Source organism: Centroberyx gerrardi, chromosome 1 (assembly GCF_048128805.1).
Source record: "Centroberyx gerrardi isolate f3 chromosome 1, fCenGer3.hap1.cur.20231027, whole genome shotgun sequence".
Taxonomy (NCBI): domain Eukaryota; kingdom Metazoa; phylum Chordata; class Actinopteri; order Beryciformes; family Berycidae; genus Centroberyx; species Centroberyx gerrardi.
This window is the reverse complement of record NC_135997.1, coordinates 17,277,850-17,299,156: the sequence shown is the minus strand read 5'-3', so window position 1 is coordinate 17,299,156 and position 21,307 is coordinate 17,277,850. Positions and strand designations below refer to the sequence as shown.

The window sequence follows — 21,307 nt, the reverse complement described above, 5'->3', positions numbered from 1 at the left end:
TTCTTACTTCCACTTCCACCTTTTTTAGCCCTCACTCTTATGTCTGACAATCTCTAATGTTTAGGGAGTATGTTTAAGACAAGTATCACAAAGCATATTTTAATTTTTTGTTTGATTAAAATGAATGGTCTGTGTGATCTGGCACACGCATTGTCTATAAGCAGGAAACAAGTGTAAGACAGAGCCGACTCATCCCACCTACTCTCACTTCTCACCAAGTTCCTGAAAGTTACAGTGCAAACTGCAATAATTATGGCACCCATTTGACCTAAATTTGTAATGCATGAGATGAACATGGGACGAAAAACAGCTAGCTAACCTAAATTAATCTTTAAACTTTTGCATGTCTCTGCAAATGGGTAACGCTGGGTGACTTTTGTATTAAAATTGACTTTTTCAGTTTAACTTTTCATAGAGAAATAGCTGTTTTGTTGTGGAGACGGCAGTCAATATTGTCCTGTGAATTACGACTTCATCTACATCCATTGCTTAAAATTTAAGGAACATTAAGGAAAACCAAACAAAGATGTCAATAAAACCTCAACACAGGCACATTTATTCATAGTACACAAAAGAGAAGTCATAAAACGTTCTGCAGGTAGAATTGCCAGGAGGTTGAGAGGAGCCTTTGTGATTGATGTGTTTGACAAATTTGAGTGTTTCCTTGTCTCTGTAGACGAGGGCAAGAGAGTTTTCCTCTGGATACACGGTCAGGAGCTACGAAGAAGAGAAAACCACAGCAAACATGACAATCACAGAAATCCTGCCCATACATTTAGAGTTGCGATTTATACTTTCATCAGCACTCACCTCCTCATCCTCTTCATTAGCAACATAAGATGTGAAGCCCCCGAACTCTGACTGCCAGTCTACAAGAGAAAAAATAATACTCTTTCCAGTCATACTATTGAATGGCAATTTGTTCCTATACTGTGTGTGTGTTTGCGTGTGTGTGCCGACTCACCAGAACAGCCAAAGGGCAAAATCAGGTCCAGAGCGTACTCTGCTCTTGCTGCTTCTCCATCATGCAGCAGAGTGTAATCCCCATGAGACCAGTGGCGCAGCTCCCCAAAACACTCTGGTGTACTCAGCTCTGAAGGAGTTCACAGAGGTCAGCACAGACATAAACAGATGCAAAGACTTCTGCCCACACAAACTCTCTAATACACACACACACACACACCTTTCTCTCTGCTTTTATTTGTTGATGATGAATCTGTTAAAGACCCTGTGGCTTCTCCGTCCCTTCTGCTCTCTTGCTCCTCCTCATCTTTCGCTCCATCTTCTTTTTCATCGTCTTCATCATTAGGACAGAGGTAGTGCAATCTGAGGCCGGTGAAGTTGGAGAGAAGCAGGAAGAAAGCTTCTGAACGCAGCAGCTCCCAGCACGCACTCAAACATGGAGGCAAGGTATCCAGAGAAGCCACTTCATAGCACCTGAGTGAACACAAAGACATGTACTCACATACTGTAGGAGGCTCTCAAACAAATCTGCTCTCCAACACAGAACACACAAAATCACCACATTAAGTCAAGTAAGTTATTAAAATGGTTGTGGAATGCGTTTGAATGGTTGTACAATGGGTTAGAATGGTTGTAGAATTGGTTAGATAGTTGTAAAACAGGTTAGAATGGGTTTAGAATGGATTAGAATGGTTATAGAATGTCTTAGAATGGTTGTAGAGTAGGTTAGAGTGGTTGTACAATGGGTTAGAGTGGTAGTGGAATGTATTAGAATGGGTTAGAATGGTTGTACAATGGGTTAGAATGGGTTAAATAATATCTGTGAAACGTGCCCCACCTCTTATTGGCAGGACCTCTCCTCGTCCACTGGACTTGAGCGAGTCGTAGTGACTCACTCACCTCCAAGAACTTCTCCTCCTGATAACAGAAACACTGTCAGTAAGGGGAACCGAACGGACAAAGACGATGGATGGAAAAAAGAAAAAGAAAGGCAGAAAAGACAGAAAGAAAGACAAAAGTTACCTTGAGGAAATCTTTGAGCTGGATTTCAGAGTTGTCCTCAAATTCCTCCTGAATCTGCTCCTGATAGGAAATATCCAGGTAAACCGGATTCACCCACTCCAGCAGCAGCGTCTCCTGTGTGAACACACAGACACATCAAGTAGGCTGTGCCTGTGCCTTACCATTTAAAAATAATCAAGTGAAAAATGAACTTATCAGGGTTTGGGGACATTCACGAACTGAAGTGAGAATGCATGGTAAATTCCAACTCAATTCCTGGAGTTGGAATTGGAATTGGAATGTCACCCAGCTCTAAGGAAACGGAATTGGAATTGAATTGGAATGACAGGAAACAGAGTTGAATTCCATGAAATTCCATGAAATTCCACTTCCAAGAGAGGTTTTGAAGTCTTGACTTACTAAACATTATAAATCAAACATTATGAATCTAATAAAAGACAGTTAAACAAATAAAATACATTCAATCATAATGTATGTATTATGATTACATGTTATGCATCAAATACCACCGGAGACATTTTATGATATTCAGTATTGATAATATATAACACTATGTGTAATCTCAGATATGTGGTAAGAAAAAACAAAAAAACATGGAATTTCACAGAATTTCACTGAATTAAATTAAACTTCCTAAAATTCCAATACAATTCCAATTCTGTTTCCTGTAGGTTTTTTCCAAATTCCAATTCCAATTCCTCAGCTGAACTGGAATTGATGAGTTCATTCATGAACTGACCCCAACCCTAGTACACATTTGTATTCATGCAGCTTTTGACCCAACTCACATCTCTCGGCAGGTGTGGGCTCCTTGGAATAGGAGGCTCTATATGGCGAGGAGGGCGCTCTAATGACGGACCGTGAAACCAGCCACTCAGAGACAGACGACACTTGTCCTCTGACAAAACCTCCGACACCTGGAGAGACACAAATCACAGCCACTTCTAACAGACAGAGATGAAAAGGAAGGGAAGTTATTCTCCAGAGAGGAAGAGGTTACCTGGTGGAAGGAGACCGGAGACACCTCAAAGAGGACGAGCGTGTTCAGAGAAGGCACAAGCGACTTCGCTATACTCTGTGGCTGGAAATGACCTGCTGACAGGGTGGGAAATGATGAAGGGCTGTGTCTGCCTAACACACAGAGACGTACACACACACAACGTGGGATGCTCACTGTCTGTGGTGAACAGATCCAGGGTTCCCCCGTCGCTGCTCTGCCACGGAGGGACGAGGTACAGTATAAAAGCAACGCGCCTCCCTTCCAATTCATCATCATGACATAGAAGAACATCTAGAGGGAAGGAAGAATGTAAAATATGAAGGACATTTTACATGAAATTAGATTTGTTATCAAAAGAGCCTAAAAACACAGAACTTTAGGACAAAACTCACCGGTGTATTGGTATCTGGCACAAGAAATGTCCACTGTGGGCTCCAGTTCAACACCCAGCACTTCTCCCAGCCAGGAACGAAACCGCCCAAACAGTGTGGCCCTGAAATCAATGATATGGAAAAATGTGTACAATGAGAAATACTGGCATCCTCATCACACACAGACACACTGTTATATTGTGACAGTCTCTCGACATAAATAATAGTCACAGGAGAGAGCCTTTACTGTGCATTTAATTATGCAGTTTATTCACCTGGGCTGTAATGCTTCAGTTGGACTAGACACAAATAATAAGTAGTATTTGGACAAAATGGCATGTTGAAATCTTTGTGCAGTGTGTCCTATTCTGGTGAAAAACAACACTAAATATCACTATTATATTATATCATATTTCGTTACAATTATAATTTTTTTTAAGATTTGTCTATTATTTTGTCATCTGGGCCATCTGAGTCTCAAAGACCCAATCTGCTCTGGCCTCAGTGTTGGGTTGGAGTCAAACTTGGCACCCAGTTGATATTGGTCTTGATTCAGACTCGACTGGCCCGGTCTTTATTTATCTTGGACTTGACTGAAGTGGACTTGGCTCCAGCACTGAAACTCTTGGCAGGTCCAGCAGCTCTTCGAGTTCAATTAATCTCCAATATCAGTTGTATTGCTGGTTACTTGTTTATACTGTTCTTCAGGATGAGGAAGAGTTTAAAGAAGAGTTTTTAGAAGGCAATATGTCCAATCCATAATATAAAATAAAACTATTGCATGGGAGGTACAAGAGTGTGGCTTCCCCCTTCGTCTGATGTCTGTCCTGTAAGCCAAGCACTGCTGTAATAACAAACACAAGCCTTTTGCTCACTGCCGAGTTCAGCACTACAACTAGAGTGTAGAGGTGTGTGGTTGCCCCTTATAAATTGGAGGAACTAGCATTTTGTGGCTTATCCCTCAAATATTGTCAAACAAAATTTGGCCCTATTATTGCCCACTCCATACAGACTTGGCAACAAGTGGGGAAATTAGGTAACTGGGAGATGCAGTGGCACACTCAGACGCCAATATTTCAAAATAAATTCCTCTGTTTAGGCGGGAAACCTATTGTTTTTCCTACATGGTCTAGATCTGGTATCCGCACTCTCTTTCACGTTATGGATGATGGAGGCTTAGGATCATGTGAAGATCTTAAAAGCGCATATAATTTACCCAGAACATCTTTTTATTTTTATTTACAATTGAGAGCTGCTTTTCGAAGCTATGGAGTCCCATGCAATAATTCTCTTTCTATACACCCGCTTCTTAAGCTTTTATGTATTAAACCTAAATGTGGGGGTTTTGTATCTAATCTGTATAAAAAGTTACAGGAAGCTACAAGTCTTATAATGGGGGTGACCAAAGTCTGGAATGTTGACTTAAAGGATTGGGAGCAAGATATTAATTGGAAGAGAGTATGGGGAAATATCAAAGTTTCATCACGAAATTTTAACCATCAAATGATTCACTACAAATTTATTCATAGACTGTACTTCACTCCCAGGAAACGTTGTCAACTTCAACTTTGTTCTACACCCATTTGCCCTCTGTGTAATAATAGAGAAATAGGAACCTACTTGCATACAATGTGGCAATGCCCAGATGTGGAGTTTTTCTGGTCTCAAGTGGCATCCCTGATGGGAGGTATAATTGGAATCAACGTACCTTGTACTCCGACTATTTTACTTTTAAATGATGATTTTTCATTATCTCTTAATTTTTCTCAGACAAGATTGTTGCTTCTAGGTATGACAGCTGCAAAGAAAATGTTAATACAGAGGTGGAAGCCCCCACATACACTCCATATTACTCATTGGATTGTCCTGTTTTATGACATAATCTCTCTAGAGCTTTCTATTGCCCGGTCAAATGGGGCCATGGCAAATAAAGTTGAGGTTCTGTCCAAGGCAATGGAGAAGGTTAAATCTATCTATATGAATCAGGTTGGCCAATAATGTTTGGTTCGCTATGCTGAATGTAATTTTTTTTTTTTTTTGTGTGGAGAGTTATGTGTGTATGTATGTATAAATGTATTTGTATGTATATGGGTATGTGTAGGCATGTGTATGTACATGTATACAGTATGTGTGCACGTACAGTATATGTGTGTATATATTTATTAGTAGTAGTCTTATTATTAGTATTATAATTATCATTATTATTTGATTAGATTATTATTTATTTATTTATTTTTTCATTTTTTTATTATTTATTTTTTCATTTTTTATTTTTATTTATTTATTTTTTCATTTTATTATTATTATTTTTATTATTATTTTTATCCTATGCTATATGCCTAGGTATTACGTAGGCATGAGTTATCCGAAGCCAGCCAGGGGAGGGGAAGGGAGTAAGCTAGGGTGGGGAGGGGAGGGTGGGATAAAATGTTAGGTTTCTTTATCTATTGTTTTTCTCTCTCTTGAATTACAATATCCGCAACATATTATGTTATGGAGATGTATGGACACATATGAATGTGATACATGCGGGCATGTGTTTATGATTTATTATTGTCACACCATAAAGAAACAAAATTTAAAAAAAATTTGATCACAAAAAACTAGAGTGTAGAGGTAATGGCCTTTCCACATAGCATAAGGCCCAAAAACAGGATTATGCTCAGCATATCTTGCACACAGGTGATTGCCCCAGCTACATCTAATGTCCAGTAGACAGACAGACGGAGCCGCAGTCTGACTCCTGACAGTGAACTGCACAAAACTCAACAGAGTGAAACAGGTGAAAACATGGCAACAGCATCAAACAGTCCACCACATCTTGAAGTGAATCCCAATCCACCTAAACTGGTGCCAAACTGGTGTCAGAAGTGAAATGTAGAACTATTTCAGTTCACATACAGAGCCGACTAAGACCAACACCCAACCAAAACAGAAAAAACCCCTGTGCAATATGTGCAAAGTTTGCTACAAAGCTGTGCAAGTCAAGTGTGGTAACACATTGGTTGGTGGTTTTTCTTGTTTGGTGTGGTATCGTAGTAGCATCAAATATTTAGATGTTAAAAGTACTATTGGTAAAGTAAAAATTCGAGATGTATGCACGTAGAGATTAATGGAAACCTGAGAGCTCCAAGACCTGCGGTGAATAAGTAGCGGACAATATTCAATACAAAGTAATGGCTCTCTTCTGTGGCAGTGGCAAAATCAATACACATCACATTGGGCAGGCCATTATCCATACTTCAACTCTCTCATCATGCACTCCATCCATGCCGTTCCTCAGTGCCTACAAACAGTACACTCAGTCACATATGAACACACACGCTACTCTTTACCTCAAGCCTGAGATATGTGGCTCTGTTCTCTTCCTCAGGTCATCTGACTGTGAGGGAAACAACAAAGCAAAGACAAAATAAGACGACAACACAAACCCACTGAAACAGAGCAGTGAAACCATCCGTTCGCTAGCTACCTGTTTGAATTTGTAGAGGTCGTTGGACTTCTCGTGGAAGCTGAGGTCCAGCAGTTCTCTCTGCAGGTTCTCCACGAAGGTTTCGCTGCTGATGAAGTTCTGGATGATGCAGTGGGGGAAAGGGTGGCAGTCCAACTCCAGGTTCTCTGCAGAACAAGAACCCAGGCAAAAGGGAATAGGTACGACTGAGCTGATACCACAAAACTCACTTCTGTGTCTAGTGTGCAAGACAGAGAGACACAAGACACAAAAATTAAAAAAAAAACTGCTAGGAAACAAAACTTTAACAGCAAAAGTGGAATGTTATCTGGTCCTACTGAAAAAGGGAGGTGACCTTCCTCTGTGGAAACAGGCAAAACTTTCACATAAAGATTCATTAAAGAAGGACAGGTTATGTCAACAATCCCAGTAGAAAAATAAATACTATGCAAATGAGACAGATGAGAAGAAAATTATTCATATTACTATCATATTATATTAGAAACAAAAGAATGTAATTGATGAAATGCAAAAATCAACAGTTAAATGTATATGGTGTCCTGCCACCAGAGAAAACCTTGAGAAAATAGAAATGGCTGGTTTCTGTTAAGTTGTTATCTATTCTTAATTAAGGTACGGTGTTATTTGTTCAGACTGAGCCATCTGGCACACCGTATATATATATATATATATATATATATATATATATATATATATATATATATAGGAACACTTAAATGTTATAGAATATTGCTGCAAAGTTTGTATCTAACATGTCACCAAATACGGAGAAAATGTAAATATTGAGAATGATTTTGTACATGTTGTCTTGTTGTAATCTTGTCCTATATTGTTATACACTGACTTGAATGCATTGAATTGTTTTTATATGCTACTGTACTTTTACACGCTACTGTTGATATGCGTAGAATATGTGGAATTGTCTATTATCCATTATTCATTTGACTTTATCCTTTGCAAATGCTTTGGCAACATAGACCCTTTCTGTCAAGCAGATTTGAGAGAGAGAGAGAGAGAGAGAGAGAGAGAGAGAGAGAGAGAGAGAGAGAGAGAGAGAGAGAGAGAGAGAGAGAGAGAGAGAGAGAGAGACTGTACAAATAGCTTGCCAGTAACCTTAACATAAATGTCAGCCCTTCCCATTTCCTTATTGGCCTAGCTTGTTATGAACGTTAGCCCTGCTGGAGGTTTCGCCTGTTTCCTCTCCTCACCGTGGGTGTAGTGAGCTCTCCGGGTCCATGCCTCCCTCACTGCCCTCTTCACCTCCTCGTCATCTACAACTGAAGAAACCTCCGCTATTTCTTCGCGTTTCTTTCTCCTCTTTCTCTTGTCCGTGTTGCCACATTCCTCTTGTTGTCGTTTAGCGCTCATTGCAAAAGAAAGTGTGTGGTCTAAAACCGGGTAGACATTAACTACGAAGAGGGCTGTTTTCAGTTTGGTAAACGTGTGAAGTGTGCGTCGCAGGTAAGTTACGTTGGTTGTACGTCACCAACGCGACAGGGCTAAGACTTTTTTAGTTGTTTTTTTTGGTCATAACCATGGGTCATAACTGTGTAATATAATATTTACATGATAATATATACTTCCATGGGTCGGTTGGAAATAAAACTTCCTTGGAAATATGTGGGAAAACATGATTAATAAAATCATTTATTCATGCAGAAATATTTCGATTTTTCACAACCACTACACACATGTACGTGATTCGTCGTTTAGGTTTCTGGCTGTAAATCACCTAACTTTCTTTGAACAAGGCATACAGACATCTGAAACAATAGCACTTGGTGATTTTTCTTAATTTATTGTCACCAGAAGTATTATTATGTATTTTTTAGTCTGCTACTTATACATAAAACAGTGTTGCCATTTGTTCAGTTTGTGCCATTTTGATTCAAATGTAAAGAGTCAAATGTATGGACGGCTGGTAGCATCAGGACTTTCTGTTGGGACTGAATATATTGAACACTTAAATATTATAGAATCTCCATTTCAACAAATCTTCAATCTGTTAGGCGATAGGCTCACAGTAAATATTAGCAAACATGAAAATCACTTCCCAAAATCCTTAAAATTTGCTCTGAAAATTCTTTTGAAACTTAGTATCACTCACTCGCTCGCTCACTGGACTTAGAAAAGCATATTCAAAGGACTGCTTTATTTAAAAAAAGAAAAGCACAACATCATTACAGGTTAAAACAACAGGAAACTCAATGCTGTAGTTTTTTTAATCAAACACTGCCCTCTTCTGAGGGGCATAAAATCAGGTTTTCAACACACTGGCATATGGACTTGCATTCTACAAAACTTTGTTTTTTCAGATAAAAAAAAAACCACAAGACATTTTTTTCTATTAACAGTAAACTAGCCAGTGCACTGTCCATATTCCTGATGTGATGAGCTGTTGTTATGTGAAAGTTGAGTCAGAGATGAACAGCATTTTGTCCACATCGTTTTCTCGTCTCTGAACTTCACCCAGACACGGCTGCACTCACAGAGACAGCAATACGTTGTACCCGCTTTCACACAATTTAGTTGTAGATGAAGTTGAACCTGTGCAAAGAAATAACAATGATCATTAGGAAAAAAATCTCTTTGAGTGAAGTGAACAGATCTATTGTCACATGAATAACATTATTTATTATAGGTTTATTAAGTAATGTTCATCTATCTCTTAACATTAACCCCTACTTCTAACCTTTCAAGGCCTTTTACAAATCATTTAACACACCTCCAATACGATTCCCGAAGTTCATGCAAGTGCCAAGTCAAAGTCTCCAAATATATCTGCATACATACACGTGTATCCCATCATGGCAAATCATTTTGTTGTTCAGTGTAGTAACACTCACATTGGCCTTCATAATGGCAATCATTGAGACAACATTTATAAAACATTTAGATGTTGAAAATTCATGATTCATGTAGTTTTCCTACTAATCATCTGTAATGATAGTGAATCTGGGACATTCATTCTCAAATGTAGCCAATGTGACAATGAAAAAGAGACCAACCCTAAAATAAATGTTAGTTTCAGTTTAATTTCAGGCTATTTACACTATTAGACCAACTTTTCCCCAAACACGTAGGAAAGAAAATATAAACAATACCTGCTCAGTAGCTGTGGTAGACTGGAAATGATTGGTCCATATCCAGGAGCGTTGTCATATAGTTCAAAGAGCGGTGCGGCCACCAGCTTGTAGTTTTTGGGGACTGCAAACAGGGCTGTGGGACACAAATCACAGACAAACTTCAAAAAGGGAAGCTATGCTATGTAGGAAGATATCCATCTGTCTCTTTCCCTCTTAATTTGATCTTAATCTACTCTTTTCCATCTATTTAACTACAATCCTCAAATAATTAAGAAAGTTGCATTGTGATATACTGACCTTTTTCCTGCAACTGAACCAGGAATAGCTTCTTGTGCTCCTTAGGTTTGGTGATGTGGGCTGGAATGTAAGGGTACTGAAAAGACAAACAGGTTCACATGAGTTCAGAATGGCATGCACAATTATATGAACTCTATATCTGTATATCTCATGGCTGAAGAGAATTCAACCTGGGCAGTACCAGTGTTGATATAAATGAACCAAAGAGCAGCGAGACATCAAAATGTTTCATATTCTGATCAATTGACAGGCATTCAGAATCTGTAGATTGCCAACTGAAAGAACTGTTCATTTTTAGAACACAGAAACTGTCAGGTCTGCATCGACTCCCGGCATATTTGAAGAGAGGGATAGCAGCAAGGAACTGCAGTTCCACATCAGACTGATTTGTGGTAATTAGTGTGAACCAATGTGTTTCCTGATTCATACACAATAACTTATTTGCCAGGTTGTAGGAAACTATTCACTCTTCCATTCAAACTATTCAACCATGTTTGGGAACAAGTTCTTGGTGGGAAATATCTAGGGTTTAGAGCAAAAGGGGCATAAGTGACAGTTTCAGAGCAAAACCAAAACTTTAAATGATTCTATCTTTTTATTCAAACATAACTTTTACCAAATGTAATCCAGGGTTTTCACTTGAGTCCTTTGGTATTTTACATTTTTAACATTTTAATTTTGTTTACGATTACAAATGTGTTCTTCTGACCATCTGATAGAGCTCAACAAGAGCTTTCCAATGACATACAATACTCTTTCTGCCAAAAAGTCACTTATGCCCCTTTTGCACCAAACCTTCAACTTTGTGAACAGTCTGCTGTCTTTGAGCGTACTCACCTGTGGAGGCTCAAAGTTGGGGCGCCACCAGTTGCCAATGCAGTCATCAATCACCCAGTCCTGCTTCACCCCATCCTGTCGCCCAAGGATCTAACATACAAACACAAAGCAATGTAAACCACACCATTACCACAGCAACAAGAAGCTTAAAGTGGGCAAGATGTAGCTACCTCAGTCATCAGGCGCTTCAGACCCTCCACCTCGTCTTCTCCCGGACTCAACTCTCCGCCGGGCCTGCAGGAGAGAGGCGAGCATCATGTGACATGTCACAAACCTGCAGAAACCAACCACAGTGACGAGAAGAACCGCTGAGGGGCTTTACTCACAGTTTGAAGAACGTGGTGCCCAGCTGCAGCAGTAAGACGTGAGGCAGTCTGTGTTCATGGACGATGAGCACACCCTCCACCGTCCTCCGCATTCCCATCTTGTCAAACTCCTCCCTCATCCGCTGGAACCTGGCTGCCACCGAGCTGTCCTTCTCATACAGAGGCTCCTTGGTGCCAAATGTGTAGTTGGTAAGGGGGTATCTGAAACACACACACACACACACACACACACTAACGCCTTCTGTTGCCTTCATCCTTCTGTTGTTCAATATGACAAGAGCTCATCATTACAGGTATGTCAACTTAATAAGAACTACAATCACTGCAGAAGCCAAGGACATAGGCTATTTGAAAAAGCGATCCCTATTAAAGAAGTTACAAGAAAAACTTAATACAATGAGATTTAGTTTCCTTGTTGATTTGCGTTGCGCTCGGCGCAGCGGGCTTTCCTGTTAAGAATCCAACTCCAATCCAACTCCAAAGCCTCAGACTCAATTTTTGAAGTTAACGCTAACAGACTCACGCATTTCACACTACCTAGCTAACTCTGAGCTTGGTGAAATAACGTTAGTACTCACAGGTTGATGGTTCTCTCCAGTGTGAGAGGTTTCGCGGGGCCGCTGATGTATTTGTTCCCAAACTGCACGGACCCACCGCGCGGCCAGCCGGTGGAGGAGCGACTGGGAGGCACAACCGACATCTCTAACGTTTGCACGACGCGGTTAAATCTCCCTGCAAATGTACGTCAGTTGGTAGTCGGTATGCGGGTAGCTTGAATTATCACAATAACAAAGCAAGTTATAAAGAATCCCGTAGAACATCCACAAAATTGTCTGCCGTAGTTTCCCTCACCCCTCCTCTTCCGGGTTATTTGTGTTTAGTAAACGCTCACGCGGTGTCCTCACTAGCGACACCTGCTGGTCTGGAGGTGAACAGCAAGCGGTTTAGATTGAAGGGTGGACTCGTTTTTGTCATTTATTCCTAGTCACTATTCACTAAAACTTCAAACCATGAATCAAAGAGTCTAAAATTCCCTTTGATTCATGGTTTCAGCAAAACATGATTAGTGTAAACTTAATGTTTAAGGAGGAAAGAATAATCAGAACATTTATTTACCCTGAGACACAAAATATCCAGTAGTTAATCACTCTTATACACTGACATAATTGTAATGTTTTCCTTTCTTTATACTCTTGTGCACAGAGCACACCTAAAAGAGAGCTTTGTGTTTAACCTGTAATAATAAAGGCTTTCCCAGTCCACCAAAAAGTTTGCAGGACTGACTCCTTTCTTCCACTGCCTCCTCCTTTCCTCTGTTACTAGGAAACTGCTTCTGTGTTGCCCATGCTGTCTCAGTGAAGGGGATGAGGTAAGCTGCCTAAAACATTTCCTGAAATTTACTCAAAGAAAGTGTATTATGTAGAGGAAATAACGTTTTATATTTCAATATATAGCTACTGAGTAAAAAGTTATTTCGGGGGACATTAATTGGCGTGTGGCCATAATTAAAAAAGCGCTGAAGCACAAGAACTTCAACTTTATCCCTCTTCTCCTCCTTGCCTCCCCCTCCTTCCCACTTCATCTTTCCTTCCTGGGAGGGAGTGGTAGTGAGGAATATGAGGACAGGAACAGTGATGAAGAGTTTGGGAGCATGCAGAAGTCTGCAATCTTTATGTACCCTGTCCATTTTGTAACGGGCCCCATTTATCTTAATGTGCTAGCCAAGAGGAGTCACGACTCGTTGGTGCTGCAGAGCAGCAGGGTGCTTGTGCATCTTGACCGGGGTGCCGCTGGAGACGCACGGCGCATCTTAGTGAGCTTTTCCACTGACTGGATGGAAGTTAAATTAACCAGGGTGTCACGGCTGACTAGTTTGTCTGTAGGTGATAGAGGTTTTTCCCTTAACACATGGCTGATGAAACCCCTGACCAACCATCAGACCCTCAGCAGCGATCATATTATTACCGTCGTGCGCGCACTCGAGGTGTGCTGTAGGATGGACAGTAGGCTACAGGCAGAAAGCTCTTGTAAAAATCAACATCATTATATGCTGTAGCCTAAGGACTGATGGAGATGCTGCTGGAATTAAATCAGTGTCCAACTCCGCTGATGACTGAACACCTGACAGCGCAGTCTCTGCTATTATTCCCCTAATCTGTTTGACAGCGCCCTGGAGCTAATAAACTGCGCCTAGTTCGAGTTACTATGCGCTTTTTAGATTAAAATTAAATTTAAAAAAAAATAAAGTCAAACCTTTCTTTTTAATTTCATGCAAGGTGCGCGTCTCTGATCAACATCAACAGGTATGCAAATCCAATTTATGAACAATTGGCATTCATGATCAGAAATGCCTGAGGGCGTGTACAAAATCGAGGGGTTGCACATTATTATTTTATGAATCCCACGTTGGTTTTTCTAGACATTTTTCGTGAGAACAAAAGTAATAATAATTTAAGAAAAGCTTTATGAATGAGGACATTTTATGTGTTTTTGTTTGTTTGTTTGTTTTCTTTACATAAAACAAGTGGTAGGCTATAGTAAAAGCAAAATGGACTCTCAGTGGAAAAAACAGCCACATTTGGAATAAATAGATTATATTGTTAGTAACAGAGGTATAGAAAATGTTAATGGCCAACTTATATTTACTAATTCCATTACACTTTCACTGCTTTAGGCTACAGGTTACCCATAACTGCAGGAATAAAGGTGTGTTTTGAAGAAATGTGCAAAGACACTATAACAGTAGTGTGCAAATAAATGTATTCAAATAAAACGATTCAGTTGTTCAGTTGTGTAAAGTGGATAGGAAGATGACAGGAGTTCAGAAGTGGACTGCAGGTGAGAGGGAGTTCAAGCAGGGCTTTGGCTCATCTGCTTCTGTCTGGCAGGTCTGTTGGAGTGGCGTCTCTGCTGTTGCAGCCATGTTGTCCGCAGATTTCTTGTTCTTCCTCCAGAATATGCGGGATAGCCAAGAAAAGAAGCCACGCTTCTTCTTCTTTGATTTTTTGTCGACAGGCTGTGTTTGGCACTGGAACTCTGAGGTCCTGTAGGTTTGACCAACTGGACAGATGAAAGTGTTTTTTCCAGGGTCAGACAGGACAGATCCTTGGTGTCCTTTACAGTTTCAACCACAAGGCTTGGTGGAGCTTTGTTCTCAACCTGGATGGCTGGAGCCTGGGACTCCTGAAGCATGTCGGTTGATCCTTCCTGAAGCAGGTGAATCAGGGTGTATTCTGCAAGAGAGACGGGGAGAGCCTCCTCTGAGGTGGAGATATTGTCAGGTCCAGCAGAGAGGACCGTGACTTTTGTTCCCTCACAACATTCAGGTTGATGCAGGACGGTGACAGAGCTTTCAGCAGCAGCCTCAATCTGTGCACAAGAGTTGACCGTTTCCCTCTTGATGATAAAAGGACATTGCTCATCCTCCTTCTCCAAGTCCTGGAGGAACAGCATCAGTTTAGAATCAGCTTTGACGATTGGCTCCCATTCATCAAGATGATCTTGAGTAGGGGCATGGTGTGGAGCGCAGGCAGCCATACATGTAGAACTCACTGTTGTGGAAGCAGAGATGTGCTTTTCACGAAGTTCCTCCTCCTCCAGGAGGACTGAGAGGAACTGCATCAGGTGAGAATCAGTGCTGCTGACAACAGGTTCCCATTTGTCAAGATGGTCCAGAGTCGGCCCATGCTGTGGGGAGCAGTCAACTACAAATCTAGAGAGATGTGATGAAGCGTAGAGGAGCTCCTCACCAAATCCCTCCTCACCAAATCCTTCCTTCTCCAAGTCAAAGTGGGATTTGACTACTGGCTCCCACTCATCCAGGCAGCCCAGAGTGGATCCACAGGGTGAGCAGCAGTCAGCCACAAATCCAGATGTGTCGCATGAGGGAGCATAGAGGTATCTCTTTCCAACTGCCTCCAGGTGGTAGTCATCGTCAAAACCAATGGGGGAGTGCTGAAGCAGCCTCAATCTCTCAATGATTTTGAAGTCATCAGTCATTTGAGCCTCATGGGATGGAGTCTCAACAAGGCGGAGGAGGTTGGATTGAGCCTCAATATGCTGAGCTGGGTGGATGGATGCTCCAGCATTACCTAACGCTGTTCCTTCAGTCATTAGAGGAGACTTTTTCATTGTGGGAGGAAGGTCTCCTTTGTCCATATCCAAGAGAAGTTTGCATGCTGATGAAGCTGCACTGGCTATTGGTTCCCATATATTGAGGCTCTCAAATCCACAAGCAGGTTTGGAGCCGAGACCAACAGTAGACTGAGGTGAAAGGTCACAGTCGAGCTCAGCAGGAACTCCAGAGAAACTAGAGGCTTCAGCTTAAAGGTATTGCTCCTTATTCAGGACTTTCACAAACATGCAGTTGATGTTTTCATGGCAATCGTCATTAAGGGCGTTGAGTCGAGCGACTATTTGCATGGATGCTGAAAGAAATGCAATGGCAATATCTTAATGGACAGCACGGTGGCTCAGTGGTTAGCACTGTTGCCTCACAGCAAGAAGGTCCTGGGGTTCGAACCCCGGTCCGTCCCAGGTCCTTTCTGTGTGGAGTTTGCATGTTCTCCCCGTGTTTGTGTGGGTTTCCGCCGGGTGCTCCGGTTTCCTCCCACCATTAAAGACATGTATGTTAGGGTTAATACTCCTGTCAGTGCCCCTGACCAAGGCACTGGCAAAAGAACTGGAGTTGGTCCCCGGGCACTGTACTGCGGCTGCCCACTGCTCCTAGTGTGTGTATAGGATGGGTCAAATGCAGAGGATAAATTTCCCCACGGGGATAATAAAGTATACAAATACAAAATAATAATCAAATAACCATAAGGCCACCTGACGTAGGTTTATTAAAGGTCAACATGCTTCATCATAGCTTTAGCTTATCGTAGTTTTGTTTCAACAACAAATCTAACTGTGAATTTGCAATGTAAATCAAACAAAAAGGAAGAACTGGACACAAATGCAAATCCTTCAACACAAAGAACTAGTCTATCCTGACTGTGTCTCGTTTGTCTGGTCAGCAAAATCCTCTGTACTAAACTTTTCCTGTTGAATAATAAAATTCTAAATACATGTGGCTTATCAAGATGGAAATCACTCTCCATGTTTTCCTTTCTAACAGGTAGATATTGTTGTTGATGTTTCTCCAAATTAATGCAACGTGAGTTTTCTTTCTCAATGTGCAGGTGAACACCGATCAGAAAAGACAACTGTGAGTCTGAGTCTGTCTTCAGGTCAGTCTGTCTTTATGACACTGACACTCTAAATTCTATGAACTCTGCTGCATTCTGTCCAGCTGCATTATGATTCAGCAGATGTAAACTTTGATGACAGAGATGTCTCACTTTGTACATGGTTTATAAACTACACATGATTAAAAAAATAACTAAAAAAATAACTGAATATTTGGAATTTGTATTAAGGTACCATATTTTTTATGCAGAAATTATCTATTTAATTGCTAATTCGTATTGCACTTTCATTGTTTTAAGCCACAAGTTAGCTCACTCTAATCTTACTACTACCTACTACTATTACTACTATATATTACTATTACCTATTACTATCTGTTATCATATCTGAGGGGATACTATAGGAAAATAAAAAGAAAAGTTATTCATCTTCAATTCAGCTTTTCAGGTGTAGAATTTCTTTTGTCCAGAACAACCTGTGCATCAACCCATGTAGTTAATAGAAACATGGGTAGCACTTTACAATGGCCTTTTTCCAGTGCATGAACCTTTAAGCACCGCAAACATTTGTTTTGTGCCCCCTAATTACATTATTGTACCCTGTAATTACTTTTTAAGTAGTAATTAAGAAAACAGTTACACCATAAATACCTTATAAATCTCTCATAATTATAAAATTGTTACCGGACTTCTTGTTTTGTTAGCCTGTAACTACAGCATTGTTATTTTATTAGTACCACATACTTACAAACTAGTTACACTGTAATGAGCGCGCTGTAAAATAAAGCGTTACCTCCCACCTGTCAAGACATGGAGGATCACCTTCCGTACAGGCTTTGGCCAATTATCTTCATATGTATTTACAATATACTGTATATATTTCACGTTTCTCTTTTTGCTGCATTAACAGGAGGCCTGGCCTATCAAGTGGTTTGACCACTGAGAAATATACAGTGTGTTGCCTATTTCTTTAAGCAATGAATTTTAGTTGCATGTAGGCTATCAACTGCAACTAAACATGCAACATGCAACCAAAAGTTGCATTTACTATATTTCAGTGTTCTGAAAATGTTAATTCTCTTAAACAACCTCCATTCCTGGGTTCAGACCAGAAAGGCTCTAGTATGCACACATAATTTAACCCCTAAAGGCTTTTTCTTTTACAAAGTGCATGGAGCATTGCATTTGGAGGCTAACATATTACATTCTCTCATGCTCCTCTGATAATATTGTTATGCTAAATCATATACTGGATTTAGAACATTTCTAATGATTTTCTGATTCAAATTAATTAGTATCACACTGACGTCAGTCAGTTTTATTGTTAGCCCTTGTCATTTTTGATTATATTGAACATTATAAGTATGTGGAAGACAACTAGTCTGTTTGATATCCGCTATAGGCCTGATTGATTTTGTTCTGTAATGTGGCCGCTGCAGAGAGATGGCTTAACGAGAGCAATATACATATTTGACATTCTGAATTCATAGAGCATCAAACAAACAATTTGTTTGCAATAACGTATTTACCCTTAAGGAAGCAGAGGGAATGACTCAGTCAATGCAATATTCCATTTAATAGTCATAAGTATGTCTCTTATCCATCTATTGTAAACATACTGTATTTACCACAGTAGTTGTCTTATAGTACATAATCATACGTGCAATGCAAAATTCAAACAGAAGTTAAAAAACGACAAAGACACTGCTGGATTTGTCTATTATGTCACACAAAGGGGATCTCAGTTCTTTGGTCCAGTGGCCCACCCTCTGTGGTGTGCTGCTGTGATGTGGTGGTCCCTACAGGAAGTCCCATGAATCTCCCCCCTTACTTTTTACTGTGGCCTCTCCTGCCCCCGTCACAGTAGTTGGTCCCATATTTTAGCAATTTGATCTTGATATGTGACTTATTTCTCATCCACTGACTTGGTTCCTTCTTGCTTTTCATCCTCTATCACGCCCTCGTTTCCACACAGTTCACCCTCTTTGTTTGATCGAGCTTTATCCAATCCCGTTTCTTTTCTCGCTGTGTTGTCATCGGCCTTCATGTTGTCTTCCTGCTCTTCTTTCCTTGCCACCGCACTGTTGACCAGAGGTGATTTCTCTTTTTCATTCTCGGCCTCCTTCCCGCCATCATCATCATCATCATCATCATCATCATCATCACCTTTCCTGCTCTCATCCATTTCACCTTGCTTGTTCTTTTGAACCATCTCATCCTCTTCATCTGCTGTTGGAGAGGAAAATCACAAAACATTCAACATAAATCTATGTAAAAGCATGGAAATGCCTGCATGCAAACACATAACACATGCACAGAACCCTAAACTCACCTGTGCCTGTTATTTCAGGCTCTACACTGGATCTTTCTTCAGGTGACGTTTGTAAATCACCATCTTGGCCTGGACCGTCACAGACAGAGGGCGCTGGACTGGTCAAATGATGAGAAGTGGCACTTGAGTTATCAGTAGTGGGGAGGGCAGAGATAGGTGGGGCGAGGACAGTGCTGACGTTGTTAGAGTTAGTTGGGTCTGGGTTAGTCGTGGGAGGGAGGTTAATTTCGTCTGGGGTTGTTGAGTTGGTGGTGGCAGAAGTAGTATATGTATGGCTTGTTGCACTGGTAGAAGTGGTGGGAATAGAGATGTCAGCGGGGCTAGGGGTTGCTGGGTGAGCGAGTGTGGAAGTAGAGATGGACGTCATGCAATCAGTGGATGTTGGGCTGGTAATGTCAGAAGTGGGGGGAGAGGTGGAGTTAGCGGGAGGTGGGGCAGCAGAGACGGGGGAGATCCGGGTGGCGTCTAACATAACAGAACTGGTAACGGTGGTGTCAGTTGAAACTGTAGTTGTAAGGGAAGGGATATCAACAATATCAGTCGAGTTAGGGGGTGGAGATGTAATTTTAGTAACTGCTGAAGCTGCAGTTACAGAGCTGGTGGAGATAATGGAGACTGAAGTGACTGAATCATTGTTAGCTAAGCTAGTTGAACTAGCATTGTCGGAGCAGCCTGGTGGCATATTTGATATGCTGGTAGAGGCGGAAGAAGTCGTGTCTGCAGTGGTGATGACTGGAATAGTTGTGTCACTAATGGCAGTAGGAGCAGTATCAGCTGAGATTGTGCCATTTAGCATCAGGAAAGATGATTTAGCTGACAGATTTGTTGATGTTGTGGAAACTGAGCTTTCATTGCTGGGTACAGAAACATTTTTAGAGGTGGTAATGGAAGGCGTAGTTATTGTTGTTGAGCTGGAAGTGACAGAGAGGTTTGGAGTAATGGACTCAGAGGAAGTGGAGGTAATGGGGACAGGAGCGGGGGTTTCTGTGGGTGTGGTGGTGCTTGTAAGGGTTGTGGGGGAGGTAGAGTGGGGCGGGTCGGTGGGAGTAGCACTAGCTGCAGGGACAGAGGCTTTGCCATCAAGCTCTGTAACATTCGTGGGTGTAGGAGCTGCTGCAGTCGGGTTAACAGAGTCAGTGCATATATCTGTGTCAGAGGGAGTTACAGTACTTGAAGAGGAGATTGTAAAATTAGTTGAGTCAGGGACTGAGGTTGAGATTGTCGGCCCAGTCAGGGTGTCAGTAGCACTGAGGGTGGAAGAAGTTGGGGTGGACAAAGTTGCAGTGGGGCTCAGTTTAGTAGCCGTACTTGTCTCCCCTTCCTGTATTTGGGCTAGCTCGTTCTCAGGTGTGTTGCGCCCTGATGCTGTGGGGGGCGGACCAGGCTTGATTATTGGCTTTGGAAGCAAAGCAGGTTTCCCAGCTGACTCATGTGCTGATGCACTTTGCCGAATTTGATGCCTTGTATCTAAAGACAGAGAAAATGCACAAATTATTTAGATGATCAAGTGCATAAAAGAGTAAGTGAGACTGTGTGTGTGTGTGTGTGTGTGTGTGTGTGTGTGTGTGTGTGTGTGTGTGTGTGTGTGTGTGTGTGTGTGTGTGTGTGTTACCTGATGAGGTGGACATCGTTCGGGGTTTTGTAGGAGGTGGCTCGGGTTTACTGTCAATAATAGTACCTGAGGCAAAAAGTTAATTTACATCTTATTTTACTAGATTCAAGAGGAAATAAGTCTGAATAATACATGAAGAATAGATTTTTACTTTTGCTTCCAGTATCAATGTAGCTGCTGAGATATTAAATCTTTTTAATGTAAATTCTTCCATTTCAATCAGTTTCTTCTTTAGATACAAATCCCTCAACTTGCAAGACTCATTTTGCTTCCTGCTCATTGACACCAAGCTGTAGTAGACGTGGTGCGCTGTGGGAACTGAAGATGGAGTCAGGTGTGAAGGCACAGTGCCATGTTGTTTTCTAATACAACAACAAAATATTACCACAATAACAGCTTAGGGTTTAATGGCATTAAATTCAAACAGATAATGGGACTTACCTTCAGATTCTGCCTTTTTCATCTCTCCCTCCTGATTCTACAAGAATTAATGAGATATTTAAATCATTTTGAAGACTTCTACATGCCAATAAAATGCACTTCTAACTTCACACACAGTCACACACCTGCGTCTCTCCTGGCTGGGCTTTGGAAACTCCAATACGTTGGAGCATGAGATGGAGTTTCTGTTCAAAGCTGTGTTGGCCCTCATAGGGTTTCTGAAATCACAGCAACAGTAAAGTGATGAGGGCTTTTCAAAACTTGTCTATTGCCTCCGTTTGTTCTACTGGTCTAAAGGTATAGGAGACTTTAACTGTCCAAACACTCACCTTTGCAGTGTTTCTGGTGTTAGTCGTCCCCG

At 41.1% G+C, this 21,307-nt stretch overlaps 3 protein-coding genes across 3 annotated transcripts; all 3 read right to left on the bottom strand.

Annotated features, from left to right (window-relative positions):
* Positions 1 to 529: 529 nt before the first annotated feature.
* Positions 530 to 8,277, bottom strand: ogfod1 (2-oxoglutarate and iron-dependent oxygenase domain containing 1). The gene is made up of 13 exons (XM_071910283.2): positions 8,038 to 8,277; positions 6,830 to 6,975; positions 6,693 to 6,739; positions 3,379 to 3,479; positions 3,161 to 3,277; positions 2,987 to 3,078; positions 2,775 to 2,903; positions 1,987 to 2,100; positions 1,802 to 1,881; positions 1,184 to 1,437; positions 965 to 1,093; positions 811 to 869; positions 530 to 717 (listed from the first exon to the last, which is right to left on the bottom strand). The coding sequence occupies exons 1-13, from the start codon at positions 8,195 to 8,197 to the stop codon at positions 556 to 558; spliced, it is 1,590 nt and encodes a 529-aa protein (XP_071766384.1). The 5' UTR covers positions 8,198 to 8,277; the 3' UTR covers positions 530 to 555.
* Positions 8,278 to 8,962: 685 nt separating this feature from the next.
* nudt21 (nudix hydrolase 21) lies at positions 8,963 to 12,236 on the bottom strand. Its single transcript, XM_071910277.2, has 7 exons — positions 11,954 to 12,236; positions 11,376 to 11,576; positions 11,220 to 11,283; positions 11,050 to 11,139; positions 10,213 to 10,288; positions 9,934 to 10,048; positions 8,963 to 9,376 (listed from the first exon to the last, which is right to left on the bottom strand). The coding sequence occupies exons 1-7, from the start codon at positions 12,073 to 12,075 to the stop codon at positions 9,355 to 9,357; spliced, it is 690 nt and encodes a 229-aa protein (XP_071766378.1). The 5' UTR covers positions 12,076 to 12,236; the 3' UTR covers positions 8,963 to 9,354.
* Positions 12,237 to 18,158: 5,922 nt separating this feature from the next.
* LOC144539604 (uncharacterized) lies at positions 18,159 to 19,335 on the bottom strand. The gene is made up of 2 exons (XM_078285154.1): positions 18,894 to 19,335; positions 18,159 to 18,790 (listed from the first exon to the last, which is right to left on the bottom strand). The coding sequence occupies exons 1-2, from the start codon at positions 19,258 to 19,260 to the stop codon at positions 18,468 to 18,470; spliced, it is 690 nt and encodes a 229-aa protein (XP_078141280.1). The 5' UTR covers positions 19,261 to 19,335; the 3' UTR covers positions 18,159 to 18,467.
* Positions 19,336 to 21,307: the final 1,972 nt, after the last annotated feature.

Excerpts from the sequence above, each read along its gene's own strand:
- ogfod1 (XM_071910283.2), bottom strand. The coding sequence starts at position 8,197 with ATGAGCGCTAAACGACAACAAGAGGAATGTGGCAACACGGACAAGAGA. Across the intron at positions 3,480-6,692 it reads CCACATATCTCAGGCTTGAG|GGCCACACTGTTTGGGCGGT; the intron begins GTAAAGAGTAGC and ends CATTGATTTCAG. Across the intron at positions 1,438-1,801 it reads AGAGGTCCTGCCAATAAGAG|GTGCTATGAAGTGGCTTCTC; the intron begins GTGGGGCACGTT and ends GTGTTCACTCAG.
- nudt21 (XM_071910277.2), bottom strand. The coding sequence starts at position 12,075 with ATGTCGGTTGTGCCTCCCAGTCGCTCCTCCACCGGCTGGCCGCGCGGT. Across the intron at positions 11,284-11,375 it reads GGCACCACGTTCTTCAAACT|GCCCGGCGGAGAGTTGAGTC; the intron begins GTGAGTAAAGCC and ends TCTCTCCTGCAG. Across the intron at positions 10,289-11,049 it reads CCAACTTTGAGCCTCCACAG|TACCCTTACATTCCAGCCCA; the intron begins GTGAGTACGCTC and ends TTGTCTTTTCAG.
- LOC144539604 (XM_078285154.1), bottom strand. The coding sequence starts at position 19,260 with ATGACGTCCATCTCTACTTCCACACTCGCTCACCCAGCAACCCCTAGC. Across the intron at positions 18,791-18,893 it reads GCCTGAAATAACAGGCACAG|CAGATGAAGAGGATGAGATG; the intron begins GTGAGTTTAGGG and ends CCTCTCCAACAG.